Raw genomic sequence first — 24,239 nt, forward strand, 5'->3', positions numbered from 1 at the left:
TTTTGGTGTCTTTGTGTTCTGGATTCTCATCTAGATTTTAACTTTTCAAATTTGTTCCTGTATTAGTTTTCTAGGGCTATCATGACAAGTTACCACAGAGTGGATGGCTTAAGCAACATTTATTTTCTTACACTTCTGGAGGCAGAAGTCTAAAATCGAGGTGTCGGCAGGATGGGTTTCTTCTGGAGGCCTTTCTCTTTAGCCTGCAGATGGACGTCGTCTTCTTGTGTCTTCACATGGTCTTTTTTTCTGTGCTGTGTGTTGTCTGTGTCCTAATCGCTTCTTATAAGGGCATCAGTCATGTTGGGTTAGGGCCCACCCTCACGACCTTATTTTAACTTAATTGCCTCTTTAAAGACCGTATCTCCAGACAGTCATATTCTGAGGTACTAAGGGTTAGGACTTAAAGATATGAATTGGGCAGAGGAGATGCAGTTCAGCACCTAAACATTTCTCTTATCCTTTCTTCATCTGACTATTTGTGTTTGGGTCAACAGGAAAGCTCTGTAATAGAAACTGTTCAGTTTTCACTGCCACCCTTGAATATAGCCATTATTTTCAAGGTGAGTTTACAGGGATGGTGTGTTGGGGCCTATTTCCCAACACGCTTTTTATCTTTGAGTCCTGTGGATCAAAATCTAATAACTTTAGGTCTTTATTTTGAAACCCTGTATTCTCAGGAGGTAGAGTTTCAGAATTTTAATAGGTATATGTTAGATTCTGTTCTGGACAAAGACTCTCTCTGAACTGAAAGAGCAAAACCAAAAATAATGACATCAGTTGTCCTTTCAGGCCAGAATAACAACAAACGAAAAAGACCTATTATGCCAAATACCATTATGAAGCCCGATTTTATATAACAGGACAGTTTCCTCACATTTCAACAGGTAATCATACCTGTACTGCTTTGCTGAGTTGAATTTAAAAAGTTCTGCTTACAAAAAATGGCTTTCACAAACTAAGTCTTTGTAATATCTTGTTTAGACATATTTAATAAAGAAGTTACTTTAAATTATGTTAATTTAAAATAACATTATTTGAATATTAGAAAATTCTTAATATTTACTTACCTTATACCCCTTGTGAGTATCTCTTGTACCTTGTCTGTAAAATGACAGTGGAATAGGGAACAAGTTTGTGCATTTGGAGGGATTTGGTAAATTTCAGTGCCACAGAGATGTTAGTTATGGTATGTACATGGGTCTTCTGCTTTTAGGGACAGCTTCTGCTTTGACTAAGCAGTTGGGCCTCCACGTACCACCTGAAAAACAATTACCCTCCATTCAAGGAACTTTGAATACTTTTTATCACCCTCCTTCTCTGTAGTGGCCAAGGTAACACATAATTTCATTGATCTGACTTCTCTCCACACTTTTTGGAACTTTCTCCTCTTTTAAACTTGCCTCAGTGTTAATTTTCATTTGAAGTTAACTTTAGTGTGTAATTAAAATTTGCCTGAATCATCTTCTCCTCGAGGAATACTTGCCTGTTATCTAGTTCCCCATTCTTAAAATCTTTAGAATTATTAGGTCATCAACACAATAAAGTATTTAGAAGTTTAAGTTAGAGAAAACATTATTGAACAAATTAGCTGTTGTTGATTATTTTTATTTAGCACAATGAGAGGGTTCTGATTGAAGAGAAAATAATGTTGATTAAGTCAGATATCTTTATTTTAATAATGTTTTGTAATATAAGAACAAAAATTCTAGTGACATTGCTTTACTTTTTATTAATTTTTATTTTGGAGTTATTTCAGATGTCCAGAAAAACTGCAAAACATTACAAAGAATTTCTGAACACCCTTTACTAACATTTACATTTGCTTTATCCTCGTATCTATATCTGCATCTTTGTTTCTCTGTATCTATCTTCTTTACCTGAAACATTTCAGAGTAAATTGCAGGCCTGGTGCCTCTTTACCCCTAAATATGTATTTCCTAAAAACAAGAAAATTCTTTTACATTACCACAGTACCATTATCAACATCAGAATATTAACATTGACATATTACTATCATCCAGTCTACAGATCATATTCACATTTCACCACTTGTTCACTATTGTCTTTTATAGTAAAATACAGCATTTTTCTGGTTCAGGATCCTATGTTACATTTACTTGCCATGCCTCTTTAGTCTCTCTCCATCTGGAACAGTTCCTTAGTCTTTCTTTTGTTTTTTTGGTCAAGTATGGTCTTTACATTTTTTTATGAGCACAGGCCATTTATTTCTAGAGTGTCCTGCATTTTGCATTTGTCTTTTTTCTCTTGATTATATTCAGGCTTTGCGTTTTTGGCAAGAATACTACAGAAATGCTGTTGTTCTTTCCTGAGCACCATATAGGAGGCATGCGATGTCTGTTTATCCCATTACTGGTAATGTTGGCTTCGTTAACGTGGCATCTCTTAACAAACTTATGGTTACCAAGCGGGGAAGGGGTGGATGGGATGAATTGGGAGACTGAGATTGACATGTATACACTATTATGTGTAAAATAGATAACTAATGAGAACCTACTGTGTAGCACAGCGAACTCTACTCAGTGCTCTGTGGTGACCTAAATGGAAAGGAAATCTAAAAAAGAGTAGATAATATGTATACGTATAACTGATTCACTTTCCTGCACAGCAGAAAAAATAACCCAACATTGTAAGGCAACTAAACTCCAATTAAAAAAAAAAGGTGACATCCCTTGCATTTCTCCACCGTAGTGTTAGTGTTTCTCCCCTTGTCATTAATGAAGGTATCTTATAGGGAGATACTTTGAGACTCTGGACATATCTCATTCTCTCCTTCATTAGTTTTAGATACTTCCTAGTTTGTATTTAAGGAGGAATAAGGCTAAAGACTACAGTGGCAGTGGCAGAATTTACGATTATAACTTTTAGAATCAGAAGGTAGATAATGACAACACAAAGCCAGAAAGATTTAGCTTTTCTAAATTTATTACTATTGAAATTTGATACGTTAAGAACTCAGGTGAAGCAAAACCTAGTTTACCTCACCATTGCATTTGATAAGCTCAGTTATTTATTTTTTTGAGAAATACATTTGAAGCAACAAATTAGTAAGAGTGGCAAGAGGTCTACATAAACACTGACAATAGTGACAGTTCGATGGTGACTAAGAAGACTAAATTAAAATAGCAAATAGATCTATAAAAAGCTGGCTGACTGTGACCATCTAATGTAGGTGGGTGTATAGAACTATACATACTCATTCTAGATCTTGAGTGTGATTATGTATCATAATAAGGCATTTGATGATTGTAGTTGTTTGTATCTGTTTGAACAAAAGATTCATGGTGAGATAGGGGCATTGCCAGTACAAACTGATTTATAAGTTACTAATAGAACCTGCAGAGTAGCACTGACTTGATGAATACATCCCATTCAATAATTTGCCTTTGAGGATTCAGAAATTCTAACTTGGATGGGCTTACTCTTTTTTGGGCTTGTATGTGTATGTATTTTCTCTCTCTCTCTATGGCTAGGTATTACTTTTGCTGACTAAATCACAAGATTTGTATACTAGAATGTCAGTATATTCATCTCTAATGCGCAATCATACTATCTGGTGGATCCCTCATTCATATGTTTCTTGGAACTAGCACACATTTCTGTTGAATAGGGAAATCATGTATGAAGACCAAAAATTTGTTTGGTGAGCACAGAGTCACATAAGGGAATTGAGTTTTGTATTTTGAATGTTTGTGTTTTGAACCTTTAGAAAAGACATTGTTTCTAAGCGTGTGTTCTATGGAAGTCTCAGTCCATAAAGATAGTCTGCAAAAGAAGGTGTGTGGTGACATAAGTGCTGTACAGTCTCCTCCTAGAGTCCTGAGGCATATTCACAGATTAGTGGGTCTGAGGAGTCTTTTCTTAAATAAGCCTGTTTAACTTCAGGTAACTCAGTGTTTCCCACAGAGAAGTCACTCAGAAACCTTGTCCCCCACCCCTCCCCCCACATACTAGCCCTCAGAATAGATGTTTATTAGCATCATACTTTCAGAGGTAGTTTTTTCTTCTAGGTTCGACAAGGTAAACTTGTTGGCTTACCAGAGGCCAATCTTTTTTTTCTTTTTATAACCTTTTGTTCCAGTTAGCCACCTTTACTTTCCATTGATCTTACCTCCCTCCCTTCCTTTCTCCTTTCCTTTTCTTTCTTTCTTTTTTTCATAGTTCACTAGTTTTATTTTCTGTGGATAAAAAAGGGAAACATTTGGAATATCTGAGGATAAATAAGGGACAACAGGCTGTGTGCTCAGAGAGTTCATAGTCATTTTTTTATATCTCTGCATTTCAGAATCTTCCAGGCCTTTCATTCTTCTTCCTGGGTTGACTTTTGGGCCTCAGAGTCCTGCAGGGGTAGGTTCTCCAGGCAAGAACAGGGTATCCCTGGCCTTTTGTCTTTAAACACTAGATTTTTATTCAAGGGCTAGAGGATAGTATTTTAATGATATTTTAAAATCATTCATTGATTTATATTTTGGCCTGTCAGCCATTTTGTCTCTTTGTAACCTCTGCTCTTATCTCTTAAGTGTTGAGTTTAACTTGCACAGGGAAACTATGCCTAAATTCCCAGGGATGGGGGATAGACATGGTTATTTAGTCAGTGTTACATTTCCAAGATTCCTGATGATAATAATAATACAGGGTCTAAAGGAAATGTTTCACACATCCTGTTAAATAACTTCAGAGTTCTATTAAAATGTATTTAGAAAGATTTCTTTCAAAAATGTTTAAAATAGTTTTACTTTAAAAAGACATATTACTGTTACCTGAAAAATTCAGGTACGTCAGACTATTTTGTATACTTTCACAATACTTGAACCTAAGTGGATATTTTTAAAAAATTCTTTAATGATTTTGCCTTTAGCAGCTAGTTATTATTTTAGTTATCTACTTAACTTTAGTTTGAAGTACTTGAAGCTCACTAATTAAGACTGTAAAATGTTGTTACTTTTATGTAACTCTAAGTTGGATTAAAGTGGGTCCATTTTTAGATTCTATTCAATACAGGTCTAATAAACTTTTTTTTCCTACACATTATAGGGAGGTCTTCTAAGGTGAAACAGAGCCTTACAATGAATTTTTGACTGACCAAATCTTTAGACTTTGTAATAATGTATTTTGTAAAAGACAGCAGCTCATAATTATATAGCTGTTTATGTTAACTACGTTCTTTCATATACATTTTTCCACGAGGAAGAACAGGAAGGTCATATCGCCTCTGGAGTGACATAAATTCCAACCCTGCCTCTACCACTTACTATAGGTGTGACTCTGGATTTGCTGCTCCTTCATTCAATGTGTATTTATCTGTCTACTATATAGTATGTACTTTTCTGGGCACTAGACGTAGAAGAATGAAACTAAATCATTCTCTGAGCTTTTAAAAATGTTTTCTCACTTAACAAAGATATGTGGATAGTACTGATATAGAGCCCTTGGGCACATAGTAGGTTCAGCTCTTGAATAGTTATGGTGGTAAGATGCTTTCTTACTTGAAATTTGTTTCTAGCACTAATAGAGGGGCTTTACAGTCGTTCCTTTCTTATTATATTTATCATATAGAATCTTGTTTCTTGGGACTTCCCTGGTGGCACAGTGGTTAAGAATCTGCCTGCCAATGCAGGCGACACGGGTTCAAGCCCTGGTCTGGGAAGATCCCATATGCTGCTGAGCAGCTAAGCCCGTGCACCACAGCTACGGAGCCTGTGCTCTAGAGCCTGTGAGCCACAACTACTGAGCCCGCGTGCCACAACTACTGTAGCCCGTGCGCCTAGAGCCCATGCTCCACAACAAGAGAAGCCACTGCAATGAGAAGCCTGCACACCGCAACAAAGAGTAGCCCCTGCTCGCAATGCAGCGAAAAAATAAAATAAATAAATAAATTTAAAAATCTTGTTTCTCTCAAAATCATAGTTTGCTTCCAAAAATATATTGATATATTCTAAACTATCTAATAAGATCTTTACTTAGTGTCACATTTATTTTACAAAGGGTCGATGCTTATTTTGGTGATGATTTGTCACTAAAATTATGTCAAAATGTCTTAAAATGTTGAAACTGTAAACAAACTCATAACACACACAGAGCTAATTATGGATCCCATCTGTTTATTTTTACAAAGCTTTTTTTTTAAAGACCATGGCATTGTCTGCTTATGATAAGCTTCAAGATTATTATAATGACTAAGTCCTGTCCTTCAATTAGTGTAGTTGAAGATGGGAAGACAGTTCGTTTGTTCATTGACCTTTTCCCGTGTCAGAGTGTATGAAATATGACATGTCATGATAAAGACACTATTGTGAAGTGCATTTAGAACATGCGTAATTTTTATGAGAAAAGAAATTGATATCAAAGCAGTAGATGTGGCCAAAGTTTAATATAAATTTTCAAAACGTATTCAAGGTTTTACATGACAGACAGGTTATCTACTCTTTACCAGTGCCAAAGTGGCTTTATTTTAGCTCAGTTAAGTTTAGGATCTTGTAAGCAGTCGATCAGATTTTTAAGGATGTGTATGTCTATTAGTATTCCTGTATGTCTCTGCATGTTTTTGTATATGTGTATCCCGTGTGGTAGTGTGGAAGGCCAGGGATCCCCATAACAGCATCAGCCAAAGTAGTTATCAGCAGTTTGCTGAGAGAGCAGTGATTTCACTGGCTCAGTTTTGTTACTGTGCATGCTAAGCACTCCCCACATAGGTCTGGAGGGAAAACAACCTGCAGGACCCATCTGCTCGTTTCTGCTATGCTGCCTTGATGTAAGAGTACGCTAGTCTGGTTGCTTGTCAGGACAGGTTAGTGAAAGCATGCAAGTGGGTGAAACTCAGGAGAGATTAGTGCTTTGGAAAATCATAAGCTGCCTCTATAGATGGCATGCTGAGTGTAGCAGAATAGGTTGAGGATTGTATCTAAATATGTAATTTTCAGGTAAGAATTAGTTTCAAAATTAAAAGTGTTAAACATTATTGGACCACATCTAAATAAAAACTGGGAAAAGTAGTACAGATAGTTTACAAATAATTTTGGGGTGTCATTTTTCTTACCCAGCTTTGTACTATATGGTGTTGATTCTTTAATTTTATTCTCTTAGATCGTTTTAAAGTCAAATATGGGGACTTCCTTGGTGGTCCAGTGGGTAAGACCACCAATCCAGTGCGTTCCCAGTGCACGGGGCCCGGATTTGATCCCTGGTCTGGGAACTAGATCCTGCATGTGTGCCACAACTAAGAAGTATGCATGCCCCAACTAAAGGTCCCGCGTGCCACAACTAAGACCCAGTGCAGCCAAAAAATAAAATAAAATAAAAAATTTTAAAAATAGTCAAATATGATTGAATATTAAATATAATTAACCTATTTTACCCAGAAATTATTGACATTGTTCTTGCTTATTTCTGTTTATTTACCTTTTCCTACAACTGTTGACTGGCACATCTTGGCCTTGCAGGTTGAGCATCCTGTCACAGAATGCATTACTGGCCTGGACCTAGTCCAAGAAATGATCCGTGTTGCCAAGGGTTACCCTCTCAGGCACAAACAAGCTGATATTCCCATCAACGGCTGGGCAGTTGAATGTCGGGTTTATGCCGAGGTAAAATGAATGATGTTGGGAGGAAGGATGGTGGTTGTGTCCTGAGTTATGGGACCACATATAGCTAAACAACAAGGTAAACTTAGGGTTTTATACCTTGTGTCAAGGATTTGATTATGTAATCCAGAAATGAACCAGAAAAAAAGGTTAGATCATTTTAACGTAACTCAAAATAGTTTTAAAGGATTGCGTTTAATTAATTTTCATGTGTTTTTTTCTGGTTGGAGGAATAGCTACTAATCAGTTTAAGGAGAAAGAAAGCATTAGTTAAATATTGTGCTTGAATGGACCATGGTTTTTGTTTTTGCTTATTTTCAAACCACATTCGAAATGAAAAGGGGCATTTGTTTCTGTGTGTGTGTGTGTGTGTGTGTGTGTTTGTGTTTTAAAGAGCTACCTTAGTTACACATCAGTTGTTAATTCAGTGTTTAAATTTTTTCCAAGTTTTTTCCCTAATAATTTTATCTCTTATGATTATGTAAAAATAACAACTAAAATTTAAATTGCAAAGCTTCAATTCATAGTTTTAATTATGGATTTAACTCAAAAACTCTCAGTTTAATACTTTATTATAATTAATCAGATAAAGCAGTCAACATCTGAAAATGCTTTTTTTCAAATGGTTAAAACAAAAATGCAAGGAAACATTTATACCATCTTTTACTTTTAGACATCGAAGCCTATCTGTAAAATAAAAAACAAATTAGTAGTATCTGTGTTTAAAAATTCTGGAAGTTTTTTTGAAATTTTTTTAAGGATCTTGAGAAATATCTATGGCTTGGTTATATTATATTTTAAGTGGTATTCTTTTCTTTCCTATTGTTATAACACTGAACTTACTATTTATTCTGATCTAAGATATTTACAAATGGAGCATATATCTAGTCGCACATGCAAAGTTTACTTTTCAGGTCTTTGTTTGAAGAACTAAAATGCTCAAATTTTACCATATGTGAGCTGTTTTGAGAGTAAGAAAAACAAATATCTTTAGTGCATTACATTTGTTGTTCTGAACTTGAGTATGTTTTGATGTAGCTCCTAGGTTATTTTATTTTTGCCCAAGGCATTCTAAGAAGATTTATAGAAAGTTGGAATTTTACCAATTTCAATAAAGTATGATCAAGGTCAGGCTAAATTCTGGTTACAGTTCTGTTTGATTTTTAAATACATTTCTAAGTTGTCTAGAGTGAGGATAAGACAGTAATATTCTGAAATCTGTGATTTGGTAAATAGGCCTATAAATACTTCTTCATTGTATAAATATTTAACCTTACTTGTGCTGATTTATATTTCAAAGACTGTGCTTCCTGTCCTTTGAACTTTCAGGACCCCTACAAGTCTTTTGGTTTACCGTCTATTGGGAGATTGTCTCAGTACCAAGAACCACTGCATCTACCTGGTGTAAGTCATTAAGCTGTAATATCAAGTGAGGGGTTAAAAATCTTGATTTATGTCACACTTTTATGTTAAAGCATGTCAACACCAAAGGGTGTAAATTGGATGACAAGTGAAATTCATGGGGAATCACAGTTTTTTGTTTTTTCATATTTTGTATTGTATGATGTTCAGGAAAGTCAGAATTCACCTAACAGGGGAAGTCTGGAGACATCTGACTTCTAAATAAATGATAGTTTACAGTGTTCCCAATTCTTCTGAAAATCGTAATGAAGAAGATTCATAAAATCCTAAGAATGGGAAATGACATTTCTGTGTTACAATTTAATCTTTTCAATAAATCTAATCCTGCTTCCCTGTATAGTCAGATGTCAAGAAATCAAGCACAAAATCAGCTCGTTAATCTAAATGGATTAAGGAAAACAAAATGTACCTGTTTCTATTAAGTGTCAAAGACTTTAAGAAGTGCATATTATGTACACCAGTTAAAGAAAAGTGAGCACTGTCCACTGTATCTGTACTTCTTCTGTGTTTAATAGCTGTTCTTTAAATAGTTTGTGTTGCATAAAAAGAACAAGGACGTACCCTTTATCTTAAGGTAATAAGTGCATATATATATGACATTATGTTAGCTAGTGGATGACAAGGCTGTACCATCTGTGTATATGATCATTCAGTTTGATTACTGGCATGAAGATGGTGAAAGATTACAGGAAGAATTCTAAATTTGAAGATGTTGTTGGATATATGATTTATTTCACTTTTTAAATTGTTTTTGCCCATGTGCTTTCTAAAGGGACTTGACCCTTTCTAGGCTCAGAGACTCCATGCTGTGTTCAAAGCCTGAAGGCAGAAGAAAAATTGTAAAGATTTAACAGGCATTATGTGACATTAAATAGCAGATGAGAAAACAAGTATCATAGGGACATATCTAAACATTTTTTTAATCAAACAAAAAAGTATTAAATAAGGATTCATAATGATCACTCTAGTTGTTAGAAGTTTTCACCATGTTGTAATAGCTAACAGGATGTCAAACATTTTGCCCTCGCAAGTTTTTGCAATTTGCAATTTTCAAACGTGAGACCTGTTGAAAGTACAAGTGATAATGGACAAACTGTACCCCCTACAGTCTTTGTCCCACCAAATCTTTCTTCAATTAATGCTGCAGCAGGAGCTTTATGTAATAACATTTGCAGTTGTGAGCCACCCATAGAAAGAAAAAACAATTAAAATGCCTTAAATGTTCTGCTTACTGCTGTTATTTGCTTGTGTGAATGTTGCATGTCAGCTAAATGGACCAAGGAATAGATAAAGTGATTGGGTGCGGGAGAGTGCACACTAAGCTTTGTCTATCATTATTGCTGGGAGCAATCAAATTGATGTCAGCAGGACAGTAGATGCGCTGACAGCTGTAATTATGTATCTCCATGGTGATCACTTTTGGCCTGTCATGGAGGCCCATGAGTCCCCTCCCTTGGAAGCATTTAATCAGATTGGGCTGTCACTTGTCAGGTAGACATGGCGGGCTGGGAGTTGTGCTGAGGGGGAGAGGTGAATCAAGAATGAAGGGTGGGAGCTGGCTGATAGTTTCACAGGGTCCACTGTGTGAAGAAAGACATTTAAATTATGCCCGAGGTTTCGGAGCAATGGTTTGAGACTCATACACAGGTGCTTGGGTGGTGGTGGTGGTAGTTTTTCTTCCTTGCCTTCTTAAACTAGATTAGTTTTAACTCAGGAGATCCTTTGCAGCTCTTAACTGTTTTTGATCACAGGAATACATACTTCAGAGTTAACTTCTGGTTTGTGTTTTTCACATTCTTCTCTAAGCCTCCTATTAGCTTATGTGGCAAAGATGAAGATTTTCTTATCTTTGATCACTGTATTTTGTAAATTTGTTATTTTCAGACTGCAATTTTTTTCTGCTTAGAAATTTGGTTACAATTCCACTTGACTTTATTCTTAAAGCTTTTAGTGCAAAAGCTAAAATATATTTTTTGGTATAGGCTTTGTTTCAGTGGAGGAATGGAGACTTAATTTTAATTCATTTGTTAGACCTTTTTTTGAATTCTGATTATCATTTGGAAAAAGCTGCATAGACAGTAAATTGTAAGTCAGTTTTTCATGCTTTGTTACAGTTTTAAATTGGAAATGTTGATTTGCTTATAGAAAGATATGTGTTGCTTATATTTAATACATCTTTATTTTACCGTATATATTTTTAAATTAAAATGACATACCTTCTGTGATGATAATTTTATTAAACAACAAAGACATAGTTATATCTAAGAGCCCTAGGTAACTTAACTTTTAGGGTGGTGTTATTCAAGGTAACTAAAGTTTTAAGTTACTATAGGAGAATGTAAAAAAATATTCTTTATTGTCTGTTATTTTACTAGTGGGTTGAACATCAAAGTTCCACACTAGCTTTGTAGCAGTTTATGTAGCATATGTTTTAAGTCAGAAGTTTTAGAACTTGTACCAATCTCAGTTTTAAACACAGCTTTAGCAAGCATGCTATGGTTTTAAATAATACATGGTGGTAAAATTAGCTCTTTAACTTTTTGCTACTACAATTTAAAAAATGCAAGTTCAGAGATGTCTTTTCTGTTATGTAACTTGATCACCAGTTGTCATTTTGGGGCAATTTAAATATGTCTAGGAGGTAGATTATGATATTATTGCTTTCACAGCTGCCCCATTAATTCTTTTCTAGTTTTTATAAACACTGAATTTCATAGAACTTCAGTGGATGTCCTGAAGTGTGTTTTCAGAAAATAGAAAGCCAAATATGTGTTTTAAGTACACTGAATGATTTTCATTTAGAATGAAGATTTTCATATATGAATATGAATGCAAATATAAATATCCATATTTTTTCATGAGTTATTTGCAAATACAGAAATAAAAGCATTCTGGGTATGTGACAATGTTATCTTCTAAAACCTTACAAAGAGAATAACAGTAGTATGATTTTTTTTTTTAAGAGAATGAAACTGTGGCTTGTCTTTTGATGTCATCGTATAATAAAGCCATCATCGAACCCTCATGTGGATATCCTAGACAAGAGGTTCTACATGTGGTCCCTTGATAATTGCCTAAATTAAAATATGAAAGGCCTAACAGCCGCTGTGTTGACCTTTTTCTGCCTTGCTGCAGACAGATGAGCTGCTGTTTATTAGGAAGACTCCTTCCCACAGGTGAAGAGCTATGTGAGCTTTGCTCTTCTCTTCCCACCCCTTTACCATGTTGGGCATCAAAGTCCTGCTGTTCTAGCAGCTTCCATTAAATTCTTCTATCCTCAAACCCCCTAGGACATGCTGGACTATCTTAACTATTTTGATTAGCTTTTAAATACTTCAGATTCCAAAACTTAAGCACAATAATTTAACAAATATTTCATCCTCAGCAACTGCTCATTTTAAAGTTTTACATGGCTAACCTCTGTGCCTTACTGCTGGTTTCAAACAGGGAGATGAAAACAAGAATCAGCGATGTACTAACTAACTTGTTGGCTGGTTAACGGCAATCAGGTTTTTCAAAAGAATATTTTGAACTTGTGCTATTTTTTTTTCCCCCGTGAAAATCACAAAATCAGAACTCTAATTGGGGCTGTGTCCTTACAAAGGAAAGCCATGAGAAAAGCTGTATAAACATTAAAGTCTCGGGGGACTGACAGTAACAGAAAAAAACTCACATTTTACAGTTGAGAGGGTGAGGCAAAAAAGGAAAGTGTTACAGACATGAAAGCCACAGGACCAGTGTTCCTATGGAGCTGATGAGCAGAGCTCCCAGGTCCTGCTGCATGGCTTGACTGGGGTCCACACTGGAACTCTCGGAAGAGTAGAGTGGGGAGTGTGATTAGAAGGGGCATCGTTCATGCTCTCCTTCAGTTGGAAGGCACCATCAAATAGCTACCAACACATCCCACGAAAGTGATGTATAAAGTTTTTTTTGTTTGTTTGTTTGGGTTTTTTTTTGCTCTTTCTTAGTTCCTTCATTTAGTGGGAGAACAAAAAAATATGTGTTGTACTGTATAATAATAGATCAAGATAGTTTGTTTGGTCTCTATATTTTTAGATTGTTATTCTACTTACTGGAAGCTGAAATGTTATTTGAGATTGAAATTATCCATCTGCTTCATGGAAATTAAATTTGTTGTTAGAAAGATAGCTTCACAATATGAACTTTCTTTTCTTTCTTCCTCCCAGGTCCGGGTTGATAGTGGCATCCAACCAGGAAGTGATATTAGCATTTATTATGATCCAATGATTTCAAAAGTTAGTTCGACTTCTTAATGGTTTCTTTCAGTTTTCTTCTCAAGAGAAAATGGACATATATAATTGAAAAGTCTGGGAAAAGAAAAAGTCTGGAATGGGTACTTTATCTGAATCATGTGCTATAATTAAACAAATAATGATGGCCACTGATGGAAAAGTGAAAACTGAGCAGCTTTTCTTTCTCTTAAGAGAAATTTCGACATTATGTTAGTTGGCAACACTCCCTCCTCCCCAGTGAAATCACCCCATCACCCCATCACCCCAGTCGCCACAGTAACAAGCTTAGCTAACCAGTGGCACCAACCCAGTCCACTGCAGGGAGGAGTTACATTGCTTTCTGGCCAGTGAACATTGTCCAAGATGAAAGTATGAATGCAGGTGATGTCAAGGAGTTGAGGTGATAGGCTGTGTTTGTTAAAGGACTTTTCACCTTTTCAGTTTTTATGAATTACTAATTACTTATGTAGATTTAAGATAATTAAATTTTGTGTAAGACTATAAGATGTCTTTTTGCTCCCTTTTTGAAATTTGACTTTCCAGAATATATTAACCAGTCTACTTAAAATTTTAGATCTTTTGACATTTTCAAATCTTATGATCTTATAAAGTGTAAAATTCTTACTATAGTGGTTGAAACTGGATTTTATTTAGAATATCCTATTTTTTCTAAAGTGATAGACCTGTATTGAAGGATGACTTCTTTACTAAAACCCGTATTTCTTTTTCCTTTTCTTTCTTTTTTTTTTTTTTTGACCATGACGAGTGGCTTGTGGGATCTTAGGTTTTCTGACTAGGGACTGAACCCGGGCCCCAGCAGTGAAAGCTCGGAGTCCTAACCATTGGACCGCCAGGGAATTCCCAACTCCTATTTCTTAAGATTTTTCTTTCTTCCCAGTGTACTTTTTTATGTAGTTGTAGTAAACAACCCACTTCTTCATTTTTCTTTTTTCACTTAAGTTTTTATACTAATATTGTTAAAGTGAACTTTAGGTATTTTGTTTGTTAGAGAAATACTATTTAATTAAAAAATAAAAAATACAATAAATATTATAGATACAGGGTTCCATTTTTAGATGAATACATTTCTGTTCAGAAAAATGGTCTGCAAATTAATTTTCAACCTGGCTTGATATTGAACAGCTAATTAAATGTACCAAAAAATTGGAAACTATAGATTGACTAACAGAGTAACTAGAAAAATATTTTACGAATAGTTCTTATTGCTAATTTATAAAAGCTCTAACACATATAAATAGCACAAAATCGTATAGAACAGTAAGATCTTTCTGTTTTTCCAATATAAGAACCCTTTGCTTCTGGGCTATATTATGTGTAAAATTAGCTATTCAGGGCGTCATACTTGAAGGGAGAGAAAAAACAAATCTTGCCTAATCCTCCACTATCCCAGATGTTTATATCCCATCCTAAATGTTCACACTTTTGATATCTTTCGTCTTAAATTTTTATATGCTTGTTTTTGTTACATTTTGGTTTACCTCAAATAGCTCTTTTCTGTGATAGTGAAATCTCGGAGAAAAGTCTGAAATAGCTTGATTCTAATATTTGTTTACTTAAAAAAAATCTTAATTGACGTAGTTTGTACTAAAAACTGAACCACTGAAATTTCAAAATATTTTCTGGAAATCTGTTATGAAATATTTTAATTTTTACTAGGATGAAATGTTTGACTTACAGATAGATAGATTGATCTATATCTATATAAACTGTTTTGTTTGTTTGCTTGCTTTTAGCTAATCACATATGGTTCTGATAGAAGGGAAGCACTGAAAAGAATGGAAGATGCACTGGATAATTATGTTATTCGAGGTAAAAACAAACATTTGAGGTTATGTTATTATACATTGAGTCCAGGTCTAGAAAACAGCTTGAAGATTTATTAGAGAATTCGCTAGAACATTTGCTTACTATGAGTTTAAATAGAAATAGAAGCTTGAATTAAACTGACATACTAATTAAGAATAGGTATTTAATTTTCTGTAGCAATCATATACTTTCCATATACATCTGAAATTAAGTTATTTAATTAAACTTATGATTGATGACTTTTCCTGGATGCGCATTTAGTATTTTATAGACTCTTCATTCTGGAGTCTTTTATTGTCTAGTGCAGCTTGACAGCCAATTTGCTATATTATTGTCTTTGTGTTTTTGTTTGTATAGTTTTGATGTTTGAAACTTAAAAATGTATGGAGATTTAAACCATAGTGACCCACATTTGACTACTTTGAGAGTAGAGGGAATGGCTCTTTGCTTCTTTGAATTAGAGCAAACTATAAAATATTTTCTAGCAAATGGAATTCTCTTACCTCACGTACATACAGGATAATTCTAATGTGTAACAAAGTGTGATCCTACAAGCCTTTAGGGTGTGTAGTGATAATGGTATTAGGAGGAGCCATTAAATTTAAATAATTAAAGTTATACTTATTTCCCTTAAGGAGTGAATTACAGTATAAATTTTATTAGCAACTTTCATTAGTAATGAAAAAATCATTTTACTTTAGCCCAACGTAAATTAACATCAGCTTCAGAATAATGGAGTTTAATATCAAATTTAAAGTGTGAAATATAAGTTCACTTTGAATTGTGAATGAATACTGTGGGTCTAAGAATGTCCGTAAGAAAGACTGGCTGTATAGCTTGGCTCTTTTCTGGCTCACTAAATATAGCAGTGAGGCTGAGAGGCTATATTTTGGAGGATGAAAGGGTGGGACGGTGGTGGAGTATGACTACCCAGCCTGTTTCAAGCCCACATGGAGCTATTCTGCAATTTCAAAAAGCCTCCTTTTGAGTGGATACAGCCCGTAGGTCGAAAGTCTTGACAAGTGACTGCAACTTCGTGTGAATTAGAAAAAGTGCTCTGTTCTCTGGATGTCTCCAGCCCTGAGACAGGGAGCCCAGCTTAGCAATGGAGCATGTCAAACCCTCACTTTGCCCCTTTGACCAACTTCCTTTGTGCAGTGAACAGTTTGGACAATAGCGGCCCAGGACAATTTAGTGACTCTATTTTTACACATCTACCTTGCCCTGCTAATTTTCATCTGTTGGTAGATAAGTCATGCAATCCTCACTTGTCATCATGTTTTCTCTTCCAGCTTTTCTTTTGTTAGGTCAGGAGAACTTTCTTCCCTCCCTTCCCTTTTACTGTCACCCTCTTTTATTCCCATCTGTTAATTAGTGATGGTGATTGTATCTAATCTCATGTGCTAGTGATTCACCTCCATCCACAAAAGGAAAGCTTTCAAGTGAACCTAGGTGTAATTTTAAGAAGTACCATTAACATCCAGAGCCTCTTAGAATTTGAAAATTTCCCCTCACATTCTTTCTGGCTATTTCTCTAGCTCCTTTTTAGCCTTAATGGTAGAGTATTTTCTGGTTTTATAACTCTGCTGTGTTCTACCATAAGCAGCAGATGCATATTTTAGCTGTACATTGGTTAAGTAGGCCTTGAGAGGTTTATTGCCCTATGGAAATAATATTGCCACAAAATTATTCTTGTGCATGTTTGGAACACACATCTAATTCGTGTGTGTGTGTGTGTGCGTGTGCGTGTGTGCGCGCTTAACTATACATACATACGTAGACATAAACAAGGCACTTGGTAAGATTATTCCCAGAGGCTTTTAAAGTATTTGTAAGAGTTTTCTATATGTTCCCCCTGCCGCCCCCACCCTATCATTGAATTTTTTATTGTGGTTGTTGAATTATTAGTTGGTGGTTAATTTAGGTTTCATTCTAATGAGCTTGAATGGTAAATTCATGAATCTGAGATAGTCAATCTGAGTAAGACTATTTTGTCGTGTCATATCTCTATTAAACTTTGATTTGGTATAACATAGTGGCATGGCATATGGGCAGTTTGTCAAAATATTAAATTAGCATTGGTTCCACCTGAAAGTTTTTCTTCTTCTGTGTCTGGCTTCTGAACGGAATATTCTTTTATATTTACAGAATACACCTTCTTTTTTTTTTTTTGCGATACGCGGGCCTTTCACTGTTGTGGCCTCTCCCGTTGCAGAGCACAGGCTCCAGATGTGCAGGCTCAGTGGCCATGGCTCACGGGCCTAGCTGCTCCACAGCATGTGGGATCTTCCCGGACTGGGGCATGAACCCATGTCCCCTGCATCGGCAGGCAGACTCTCAACCACTGTGCCACCAGGGAAGCCCCATATATATATATTTTTTTAAATGAACATGTTTTCCACTAATTTACTTATTATACTTTATGTATAAGTACACAAGTTATTATATTTTTTAATTCAGTGACTTAAATACAAAGTAGGCTTGCTATTATTCTCCTAACTTTAAATGTATCACGTGTAAAGCAAGATATATTTTACTGTGCAGATAGATTTTTCCAGGCTTGGTCTGAAATTTCTACCTTTGATTTACTGTGATAGAATAGAAAGAAATCAGACAGGCCTGGATTCATATCCTGTCCTGGATGCCATTTAATAACTATGTGTCTCTGAATCTCACACTCCACATTTAAGAGATAAGACTGCGAGTCTCTGCCTTATAAATTAGTGGTGAGGATTAAATGAGGTTCGGTATGTAGAAGGGCTTGGCAACAGTACTGCCTTGTAGAGTTCAGTAACCTTAGTTCCCATCTTCTTTTCTCCCTCTCTCATTACAGTTGCAAAACCACAGGTTTAAAAACTGTATGTCATAAATCATTATCAGTCAGTTGGTGTTATGTGAAATTTATTAAACCGTGGATAAGCCATATTGAAAGCCCATTTTAGGCCATTCCCAGTACTGTGTGCTGAGTTATATGGTTTCATTGCCCCCTGTTCTACTGCTTATTCAAAGCATTTACCATAACTGTAATTAAAGCATTAGTTGTTTAATTAATTGCTAAATGTTGGATTATCCCATAAGAGTATCAGGTACATGAGGGCAGTGATGGTGTTTATCTCATTTATTTGTGTATTACTGGTGCTTAGCAGTTCCTGATACATGGTAGGTGATTAATAAATATTTGTTGAATGAGTAAATGAATGAGTGAGAGATACTATCTTTATTTCAAAGAGTTTCTGGTATACTTGGTATGGAAAATACATAAGGTAAGTGTAATATAAATTCATAGGTGCCATAATAGTGGAGTGAAAAAGTAGAGTGGGAATTCAGAGGTGGAGAGGGTATCTTTCTTTTCACACCTCTCCCTTTTTGTCCTTTGAAAGTAATGTGAGTACTGCTTTAGGACTCATAGGTAACTCTTTTGAGAATATTTTACTTGTGCTTCCTTAAAACGACTCCTCAGAGGAGCAGTATTTTTAAAAAGACTGGTAACTTACCGTGTTGGTGAAGTAAAGGTGATGGGCATACTCAGGCATCTCTGAAGTATGACCTACTGCTGTCTTCTGGGAAAATAAACTGGCACTAGGTGTTAAAAGTACATGTCCTTTCACCTAGCTGTTCAGTTTTTGGGAATCTACCCTATAGTGTTAAAAGACTGAATTGTGAGATGCTGTTTACAAGGACATTTACAGCAGCCTTGTTTGTAGTAGCCAAAATTCTGACCAGCCGCAGTGTCCACCAAATGGACATATCTTCATTATAAAATACTGTGCAGCTGTGACTTGAAGTCATGTCTGTATGTATTATTAAAGTAGAAAAGCAGTTTGGAGAGTAATGCAAGCTTTTAGTTAAAACCTTCTTGTCCTAAAATATTTTTAGTTATGTTTGGATGAGCACAGAGAAAGACGTGGATATATACACATCATATTGAAATATATATTATTTTTTTAGCTCAAAAGAGGGAGGTGGTTCTTGATACATAGCCCCCAGACTTTTAAATTTTAGGCATTTTCAAACCTAGAGAAAAGATGAATGAATAGTACTTTGCACATTGGTACACGCTTCATCTAGATGAATTGTTAAACTTTTCTACATTTGCTTTTTTACTCCATCTCTTCCTTTCTTTGTCTTCTCCCTCCCCTTCACCCTTCTCTCCTGTTTTTTCCCCTGAACTATTTGACAGAAAGTTTCAGACGTTATGACATATCACTCCTAAATACTTCAGAATGCATCTTAAGGGTAAGATTATGTTCCTCCAAAACCACAATACCATTATCTCACCAAAGGAAATTAGCAGCAATCTCATCTAATGTACTGTCCATACTGGAATTTCCTCAGTTGTTCCCCACAGTGTGTTTTTTACCTGCTTTTTAGCCCCAGCATGGTCCAATCAAAGTTTATATTGGTTATGTCTCTTTATTTTCTTGCCCTCTTTGTATGTCTTAACATTAACTCTTCAGAAGAGTCAGGGGCAGTTGACATGTAGAATGTCTTACATTCTAGATTGGAAGTTCCAGTATTGGCCCAGAGAAGGCACTTGGGAAATAAGCTGGAAAGATGGGGATTGCCATTGGAAAGTGATGTATTTTGAATTGGTGATTTTGAAAGTGGTGCAGTTACTGAACACTAGGTGATTTCAGGGTGTGATTATGGGACCAGGTGGCTAAAGTGGAAGAACAGATTATTTGACATGAGATCCTAAGAACAGAGCCGAGATAATGTTGTGTGGATCATCCACATGGGTGGTATGAGTTAGGAGCAGAGGGAAGGTCATGAGTTGGGTAACATAAATTCTTTAGAGAGTATTACACTGTGGCAAGGATGTTGATAGATGACAGAGAATTGGAGAAGGTTTTCCTGACGAGAGAAAATAAACCTCAAGGAAACAGAAGTTTTTCCAAGGATTAGAAGAGGTAATGTTTTGTAAGTGGCAGTGAGGGTTGCTGGAGAAGTGAGGTCCTTGAGGACGTTGAGTATTTCAGTTGAGGGAAGGAGGTGAGTGGAATGTCCCATGAAGATGCCGGCTCTGTGGTAGACCCAACTGATCATGGAGCGCGCTCTCAGAAGGTATTGTGGAAAGGCCTGGAAAAGAGGGAGCAGGTGTTTGGGGAGGGAGGAGGTAGTTGAGTTATCTGAGGTTCCGAGGATGGGCAGGGAAGCTTGTACTTCCTATAATGGATGCAGAGTCCCTGAAGTAACGGCAGTGAGCACTTGGGCTCAGAAAAGTGGTCTCAAAGGCATTCTGAGGGGGCTGGGTCTGTACACTTCATCTAGTTAACTTTTGAGTCTGTTTATTTTCCTCTGGCCCTGTAGTCCCAAGCCAACACTATCTATATCATGGATGAGTGCAGTAGCTTCCTGATTGGGTTCTCTACAAGTACTCTTTACCGCATCAATCCATTCTTCAGTATGCACAGAATAATCTTTCTAAAGTACAAAGCCAGTGATCACTTCCCTGCTTTAGTGTCCTCCCATTGCCTCTGCATGGACTCTGCAGTCTGATTTATAGCACTTTCTCTCAGGCCCCCTTTTTTCCTGCTTGACTGTTGTCTTCATTTACTGGTATGCACTGTCTTCTTTCCACCTGAAGACCTTTCATAGTTAAGCTAGTCTAAGCAGTTGTGACGGTGAGAATCAAAAATACAGTGACCTAAGAAAGACACAGTTTAATTTCTCTTCGATGTAACAGTTGAGAAAGGGGTTGTCAACGGCCAGTAGGGTGACTCACACATTCACAGCAGATGGTTTTCATTTTGGGGCCCAAAGTGGCTGCTTTCATGCCCATCATCGAGCCTCAGCAGGAAGAGAGCAGGGACAGGGGAGTTCACGCTCACTGTTTTTCAGGGCATAACCTAGAAAGCACCCTTTATTTCTGCTCTTGTCCTATTGGTGGTTAGTCTAGGTGGTCATACCTAGATGCTCGGAAAATGGGAGATGTAGTTGATACAAGGTGGCTATATCCTCAGGTAGAGTGTAGCATTTCTCTTATTAAAGGAAGGAAAGGAAAATAGATATTGGCAGACAACTAGGAGAAATGAGAATATATACATGTATCTGCTCATTTTTGGAAGCACACACATGTACACAAGACCAGAACTAATAAGATGACATACCTGTAGGAGGTGGAGGGACGATCTGGTGGAAATGATTGGGGGATGGGAAGCAGTACGTGGACTGAAAGGGAAAGACTTCTTTGATTATACATTTTTGTATAATTCTGACTTTTAGATCCATTTTAATATTTTAAAATAAAATCATTAATGTTCTGGTGGAAAAAACTCAAAATGGAATACAAACAGATGGACGGGACTGTATGAATAATACAATCATGCTGAAGGAGGGGGACCAAAAAAGCTAATCTAAATAACTTTTAATAGTATTTTTACTGGATACCCTCAAGGCAGAGATAAAATATGTATAAACAAATATTAAACTCTACTTAGTAGGTTTGTTTTTCCTAGTTCATCAGTTAGCAGTTCTGAAACCAGTTTGTGTATATTCTGGGACTAAGGAAATAAACTCATGTATGGTGGATAAGAAGAGCCAAGTTTCTCGCTGTCAGAGAAAGGAGTTACAGGTATGGGAATGAAAAAGTGTGGAATGAACCCCATGGTGTTGAATTGGAAGTTCAGTGTGAATTCATACTTCTTAACCTAGATTGAAAGATAAATATATAACTATATGTTACCGCATTTGTAATTGTGTGTGTGTACATACATACACATGCCCTCTAGCTGAGGATTTCTCAGCTGCAGCACCACTGACGTCTGGGGTAGACACACCTTTGCTGCGGGGAGCGCTGTCCTGTCCTGTACATTGTAGGGTGTTTAGCAATACCCTTGGCCTCTACCCAGTAAATGACAGCAGCATCGCCTCAGTTGTGACAACCACATACTTCCAGACATTGCTGTATGTCCCCTGAGGGGACAGTCATGCCAAATGATTGAGAACTGCTGTCCTGCTGAGAGGTCATAGCAGCACTGACACCCAGAGCAAGGAGCACACCAAGCACCCAGGTCTTGTTTTCTGAATACCATCCCCCATAAATGGAACCTGCACTCCTTGACAAAATGGCTCCTTTCAGGAAGAGTATAAGATGAGCCTGAAAGATACTATATAAGAATGTAATCAAGTGTTCAAAAAATGGTGATGTGTCAAAAAGACACAGGAACCAGCTTTCAGGGGCTTCCACTGGCCAATCTGGGAAAGACCTCAGCAACAAAATGAATAATGCTAGCAATAGATTAAAACCCATGAAATAAAATATAAGTCCATGAGTTTATACTGATACAGATAGGTAAGAAAGATAGATGAGGGTGGAGCTCACAGCTCTTCCTTACAGTAGATTTTAAACTAACAAGTGTAGAAAAATCAGTACTTGGCAAACACCAAATTGTTTGGGTAAGAATCATCAATGATTGATGATAAAATTAGTGGATGAAAGTATGATGAGAGACAGGTATTTGCTTAGTTTCATAATATCACCTCAGGTGATAACTAATTAATTACAATGGGACAAATAGTACCTTTAAAATGGAGAAACCTGGCAACCTACCCAAATGATTAAAATTAATGTCACTGGTAATGGGACAAATCAATATCATGCACCTCTTGATATGATGCACTGAAAAGTACACATTCTTTCTGTGATATTCTTGCCAAAAAATATGTAGCATGAATATAATCACGAGGAAACAGACAAACCAAACTGCAAAAAAGTGTACAATATAAATGGGTTGTACTCTTGAAAAGGTCAAAAAACAAAAAAAAGGATCAATTTATCTACATCAAAGGAAACTAAGGACACATGACAACTAAATGCAACGTGTGATCCTGGATTAGTTCCTGGACCAGAAAAAAAGTTTTCCTTTTGTAGTAAAGGTCATAAATAGGACAACTGGTGAAATTTGAATAAGGTCTGTAGACTAGATAATGATACTACTATCAGTGTTAATTTTTTGATCTGGTCATTGTACTGCGATTACAGAAGAGACTCTACTTGGTTTTAGGAAATGTACACTGAAGTATTTAGAGGTAAAGTACATCTTATCTGCAACTTACCTTCAAATGTTTAAGAAAAAATTTGTGTGTGTGTATACATAAAAAGAGAGAGAAAGAGACAATGAATGACAAGGCAAGTAAATGTGGTCAGATAATAACATTTGGAGAATCTGGGTAAAGGACATACAGTAACTCTTTGTACTATTTTTGTGAATTTTCTATAATTCTGAAAATACTCCAAAATGAAAAGTTTTAAAAAAATAAGTGAAGAGGAGCGTGTGCTCCCCTCCTCCCAAAGCTAACATTCAAGGAATAAAAAAAGAGAAGCATTTGTGATTTGTAGTTAAATATCATTCATCTGACTAATTCTAAAGGATAGAGGGGTTAAAAAATTGTTTTATGAAGAACAGAAAGTGGACAGTTTACTGTTTAGTTTGATAACTGTTTAGTTGTTCAAATGATTTTTTCTTTTTTCCCGAGCTGATTGTGAGCTTTTGTTAAGATAAAAATTCTTTAGAGCAAAAATGTAATTTGGTTAAAGTTAATTTCTGAGTCCCCATGAAATACGCAGTGGCTTTTGGCCTCTGTTTGATCCTGGCAGTGTGTGCAGCTAATGTCTGGCCAGTGTTTTGGAACCAGCAGGCAGTCAGGAGAAAGCTGCTCCTAGGGGTCCTCTCTTCTGTGGCTTGGTCGTGATTTCCCATACAGATGGGACCTCATGAACTTTGGCAGAGGTCATCCTCAATTCCCAGTCCAAGTCTCAGAGTCATAATTTTTATGAGTATGTGATTAATAATATCGTAAAAGTTATAAACTAAGCCTGAGAGTACCTCTACTATCTGCTTATTGTTTGAACAAGATCAGTTTATATAATAGCATTGTCTTAACTGAAACATGGAAAGTAAACTAAATACAAAATGGTAACTTTCAGATATGTAGGATATCTTAGTTCAATGCTTTTTATCATTTATCTGATCTTTTGAGCTTTTAGATATAAACTAATTTTTGATTATTCCCTTATTTGGCTTTAGAATTAATTAATATTCAGTAGTTTTTGGAGCAGTCAGTTGAGGGATCTAGATTTTGGTTGTCTGCCATTAGCTATTGTTTTACCTTACGATCCTTAGGAAAGAATAAT

At 36.1% G+C, this 24,239-nt stretch overlaps 1 protein-coding gene across 3 annotated transcripts in view; it reads left to right on the plus strand.

The window, feature by feature from the left end:
• The window catches only part of PCCA (propionyl-CoA carboxylase subunit alpha), a 355,051-nt gene that overhangs the window by 164,207 nt on the left and 166,605 nt on the right, over positions 1 to 24,239 (plus strand). For all 3 annotated transcript variants that reach the window (XR_004346661.1, XM_032611119.1, XM_032611120.1), the window contains 4 exons: positions 7,461 to 7,604; positions 8,931 to 9,005; positions 13,211 to 13,279; positions 15,031 to 15,106. Coding sequence is in view for 2 of the 3 variants with exons in the window: in XM_032611119.1 (XP_032467010.1) it covers positions 7,461 to 7,604; positions 8,931 to 9,005; positions 13,211 to 13,279; positions 15,031 to 15,106 (364 nt within the window). In the remaining variant the exon portion in view is untranslated. The remainder of the gene's footprint in view (positions 1 to 7,460; positions 7,605 to 8,930; positions 9,006 to 13,210; positions 13,280 to 15,030; positions 15,107 to 24,239) is intronic.

This window comes from Phocoena sinus, chromosome 18 (genome assembly GCF_008692025.1).
Source record: "Phocoena sinus isolate mPhoSin1 chromosome 18, mPhoSin1.pri, whole genome shotgun sequence".
Taxonomy (NCBI): Eukaryota; Metazoa; Chordata; class Mammalia; order Artiodactyla; family Phocoenidae; genus Phocoena; species Phocoena sinus.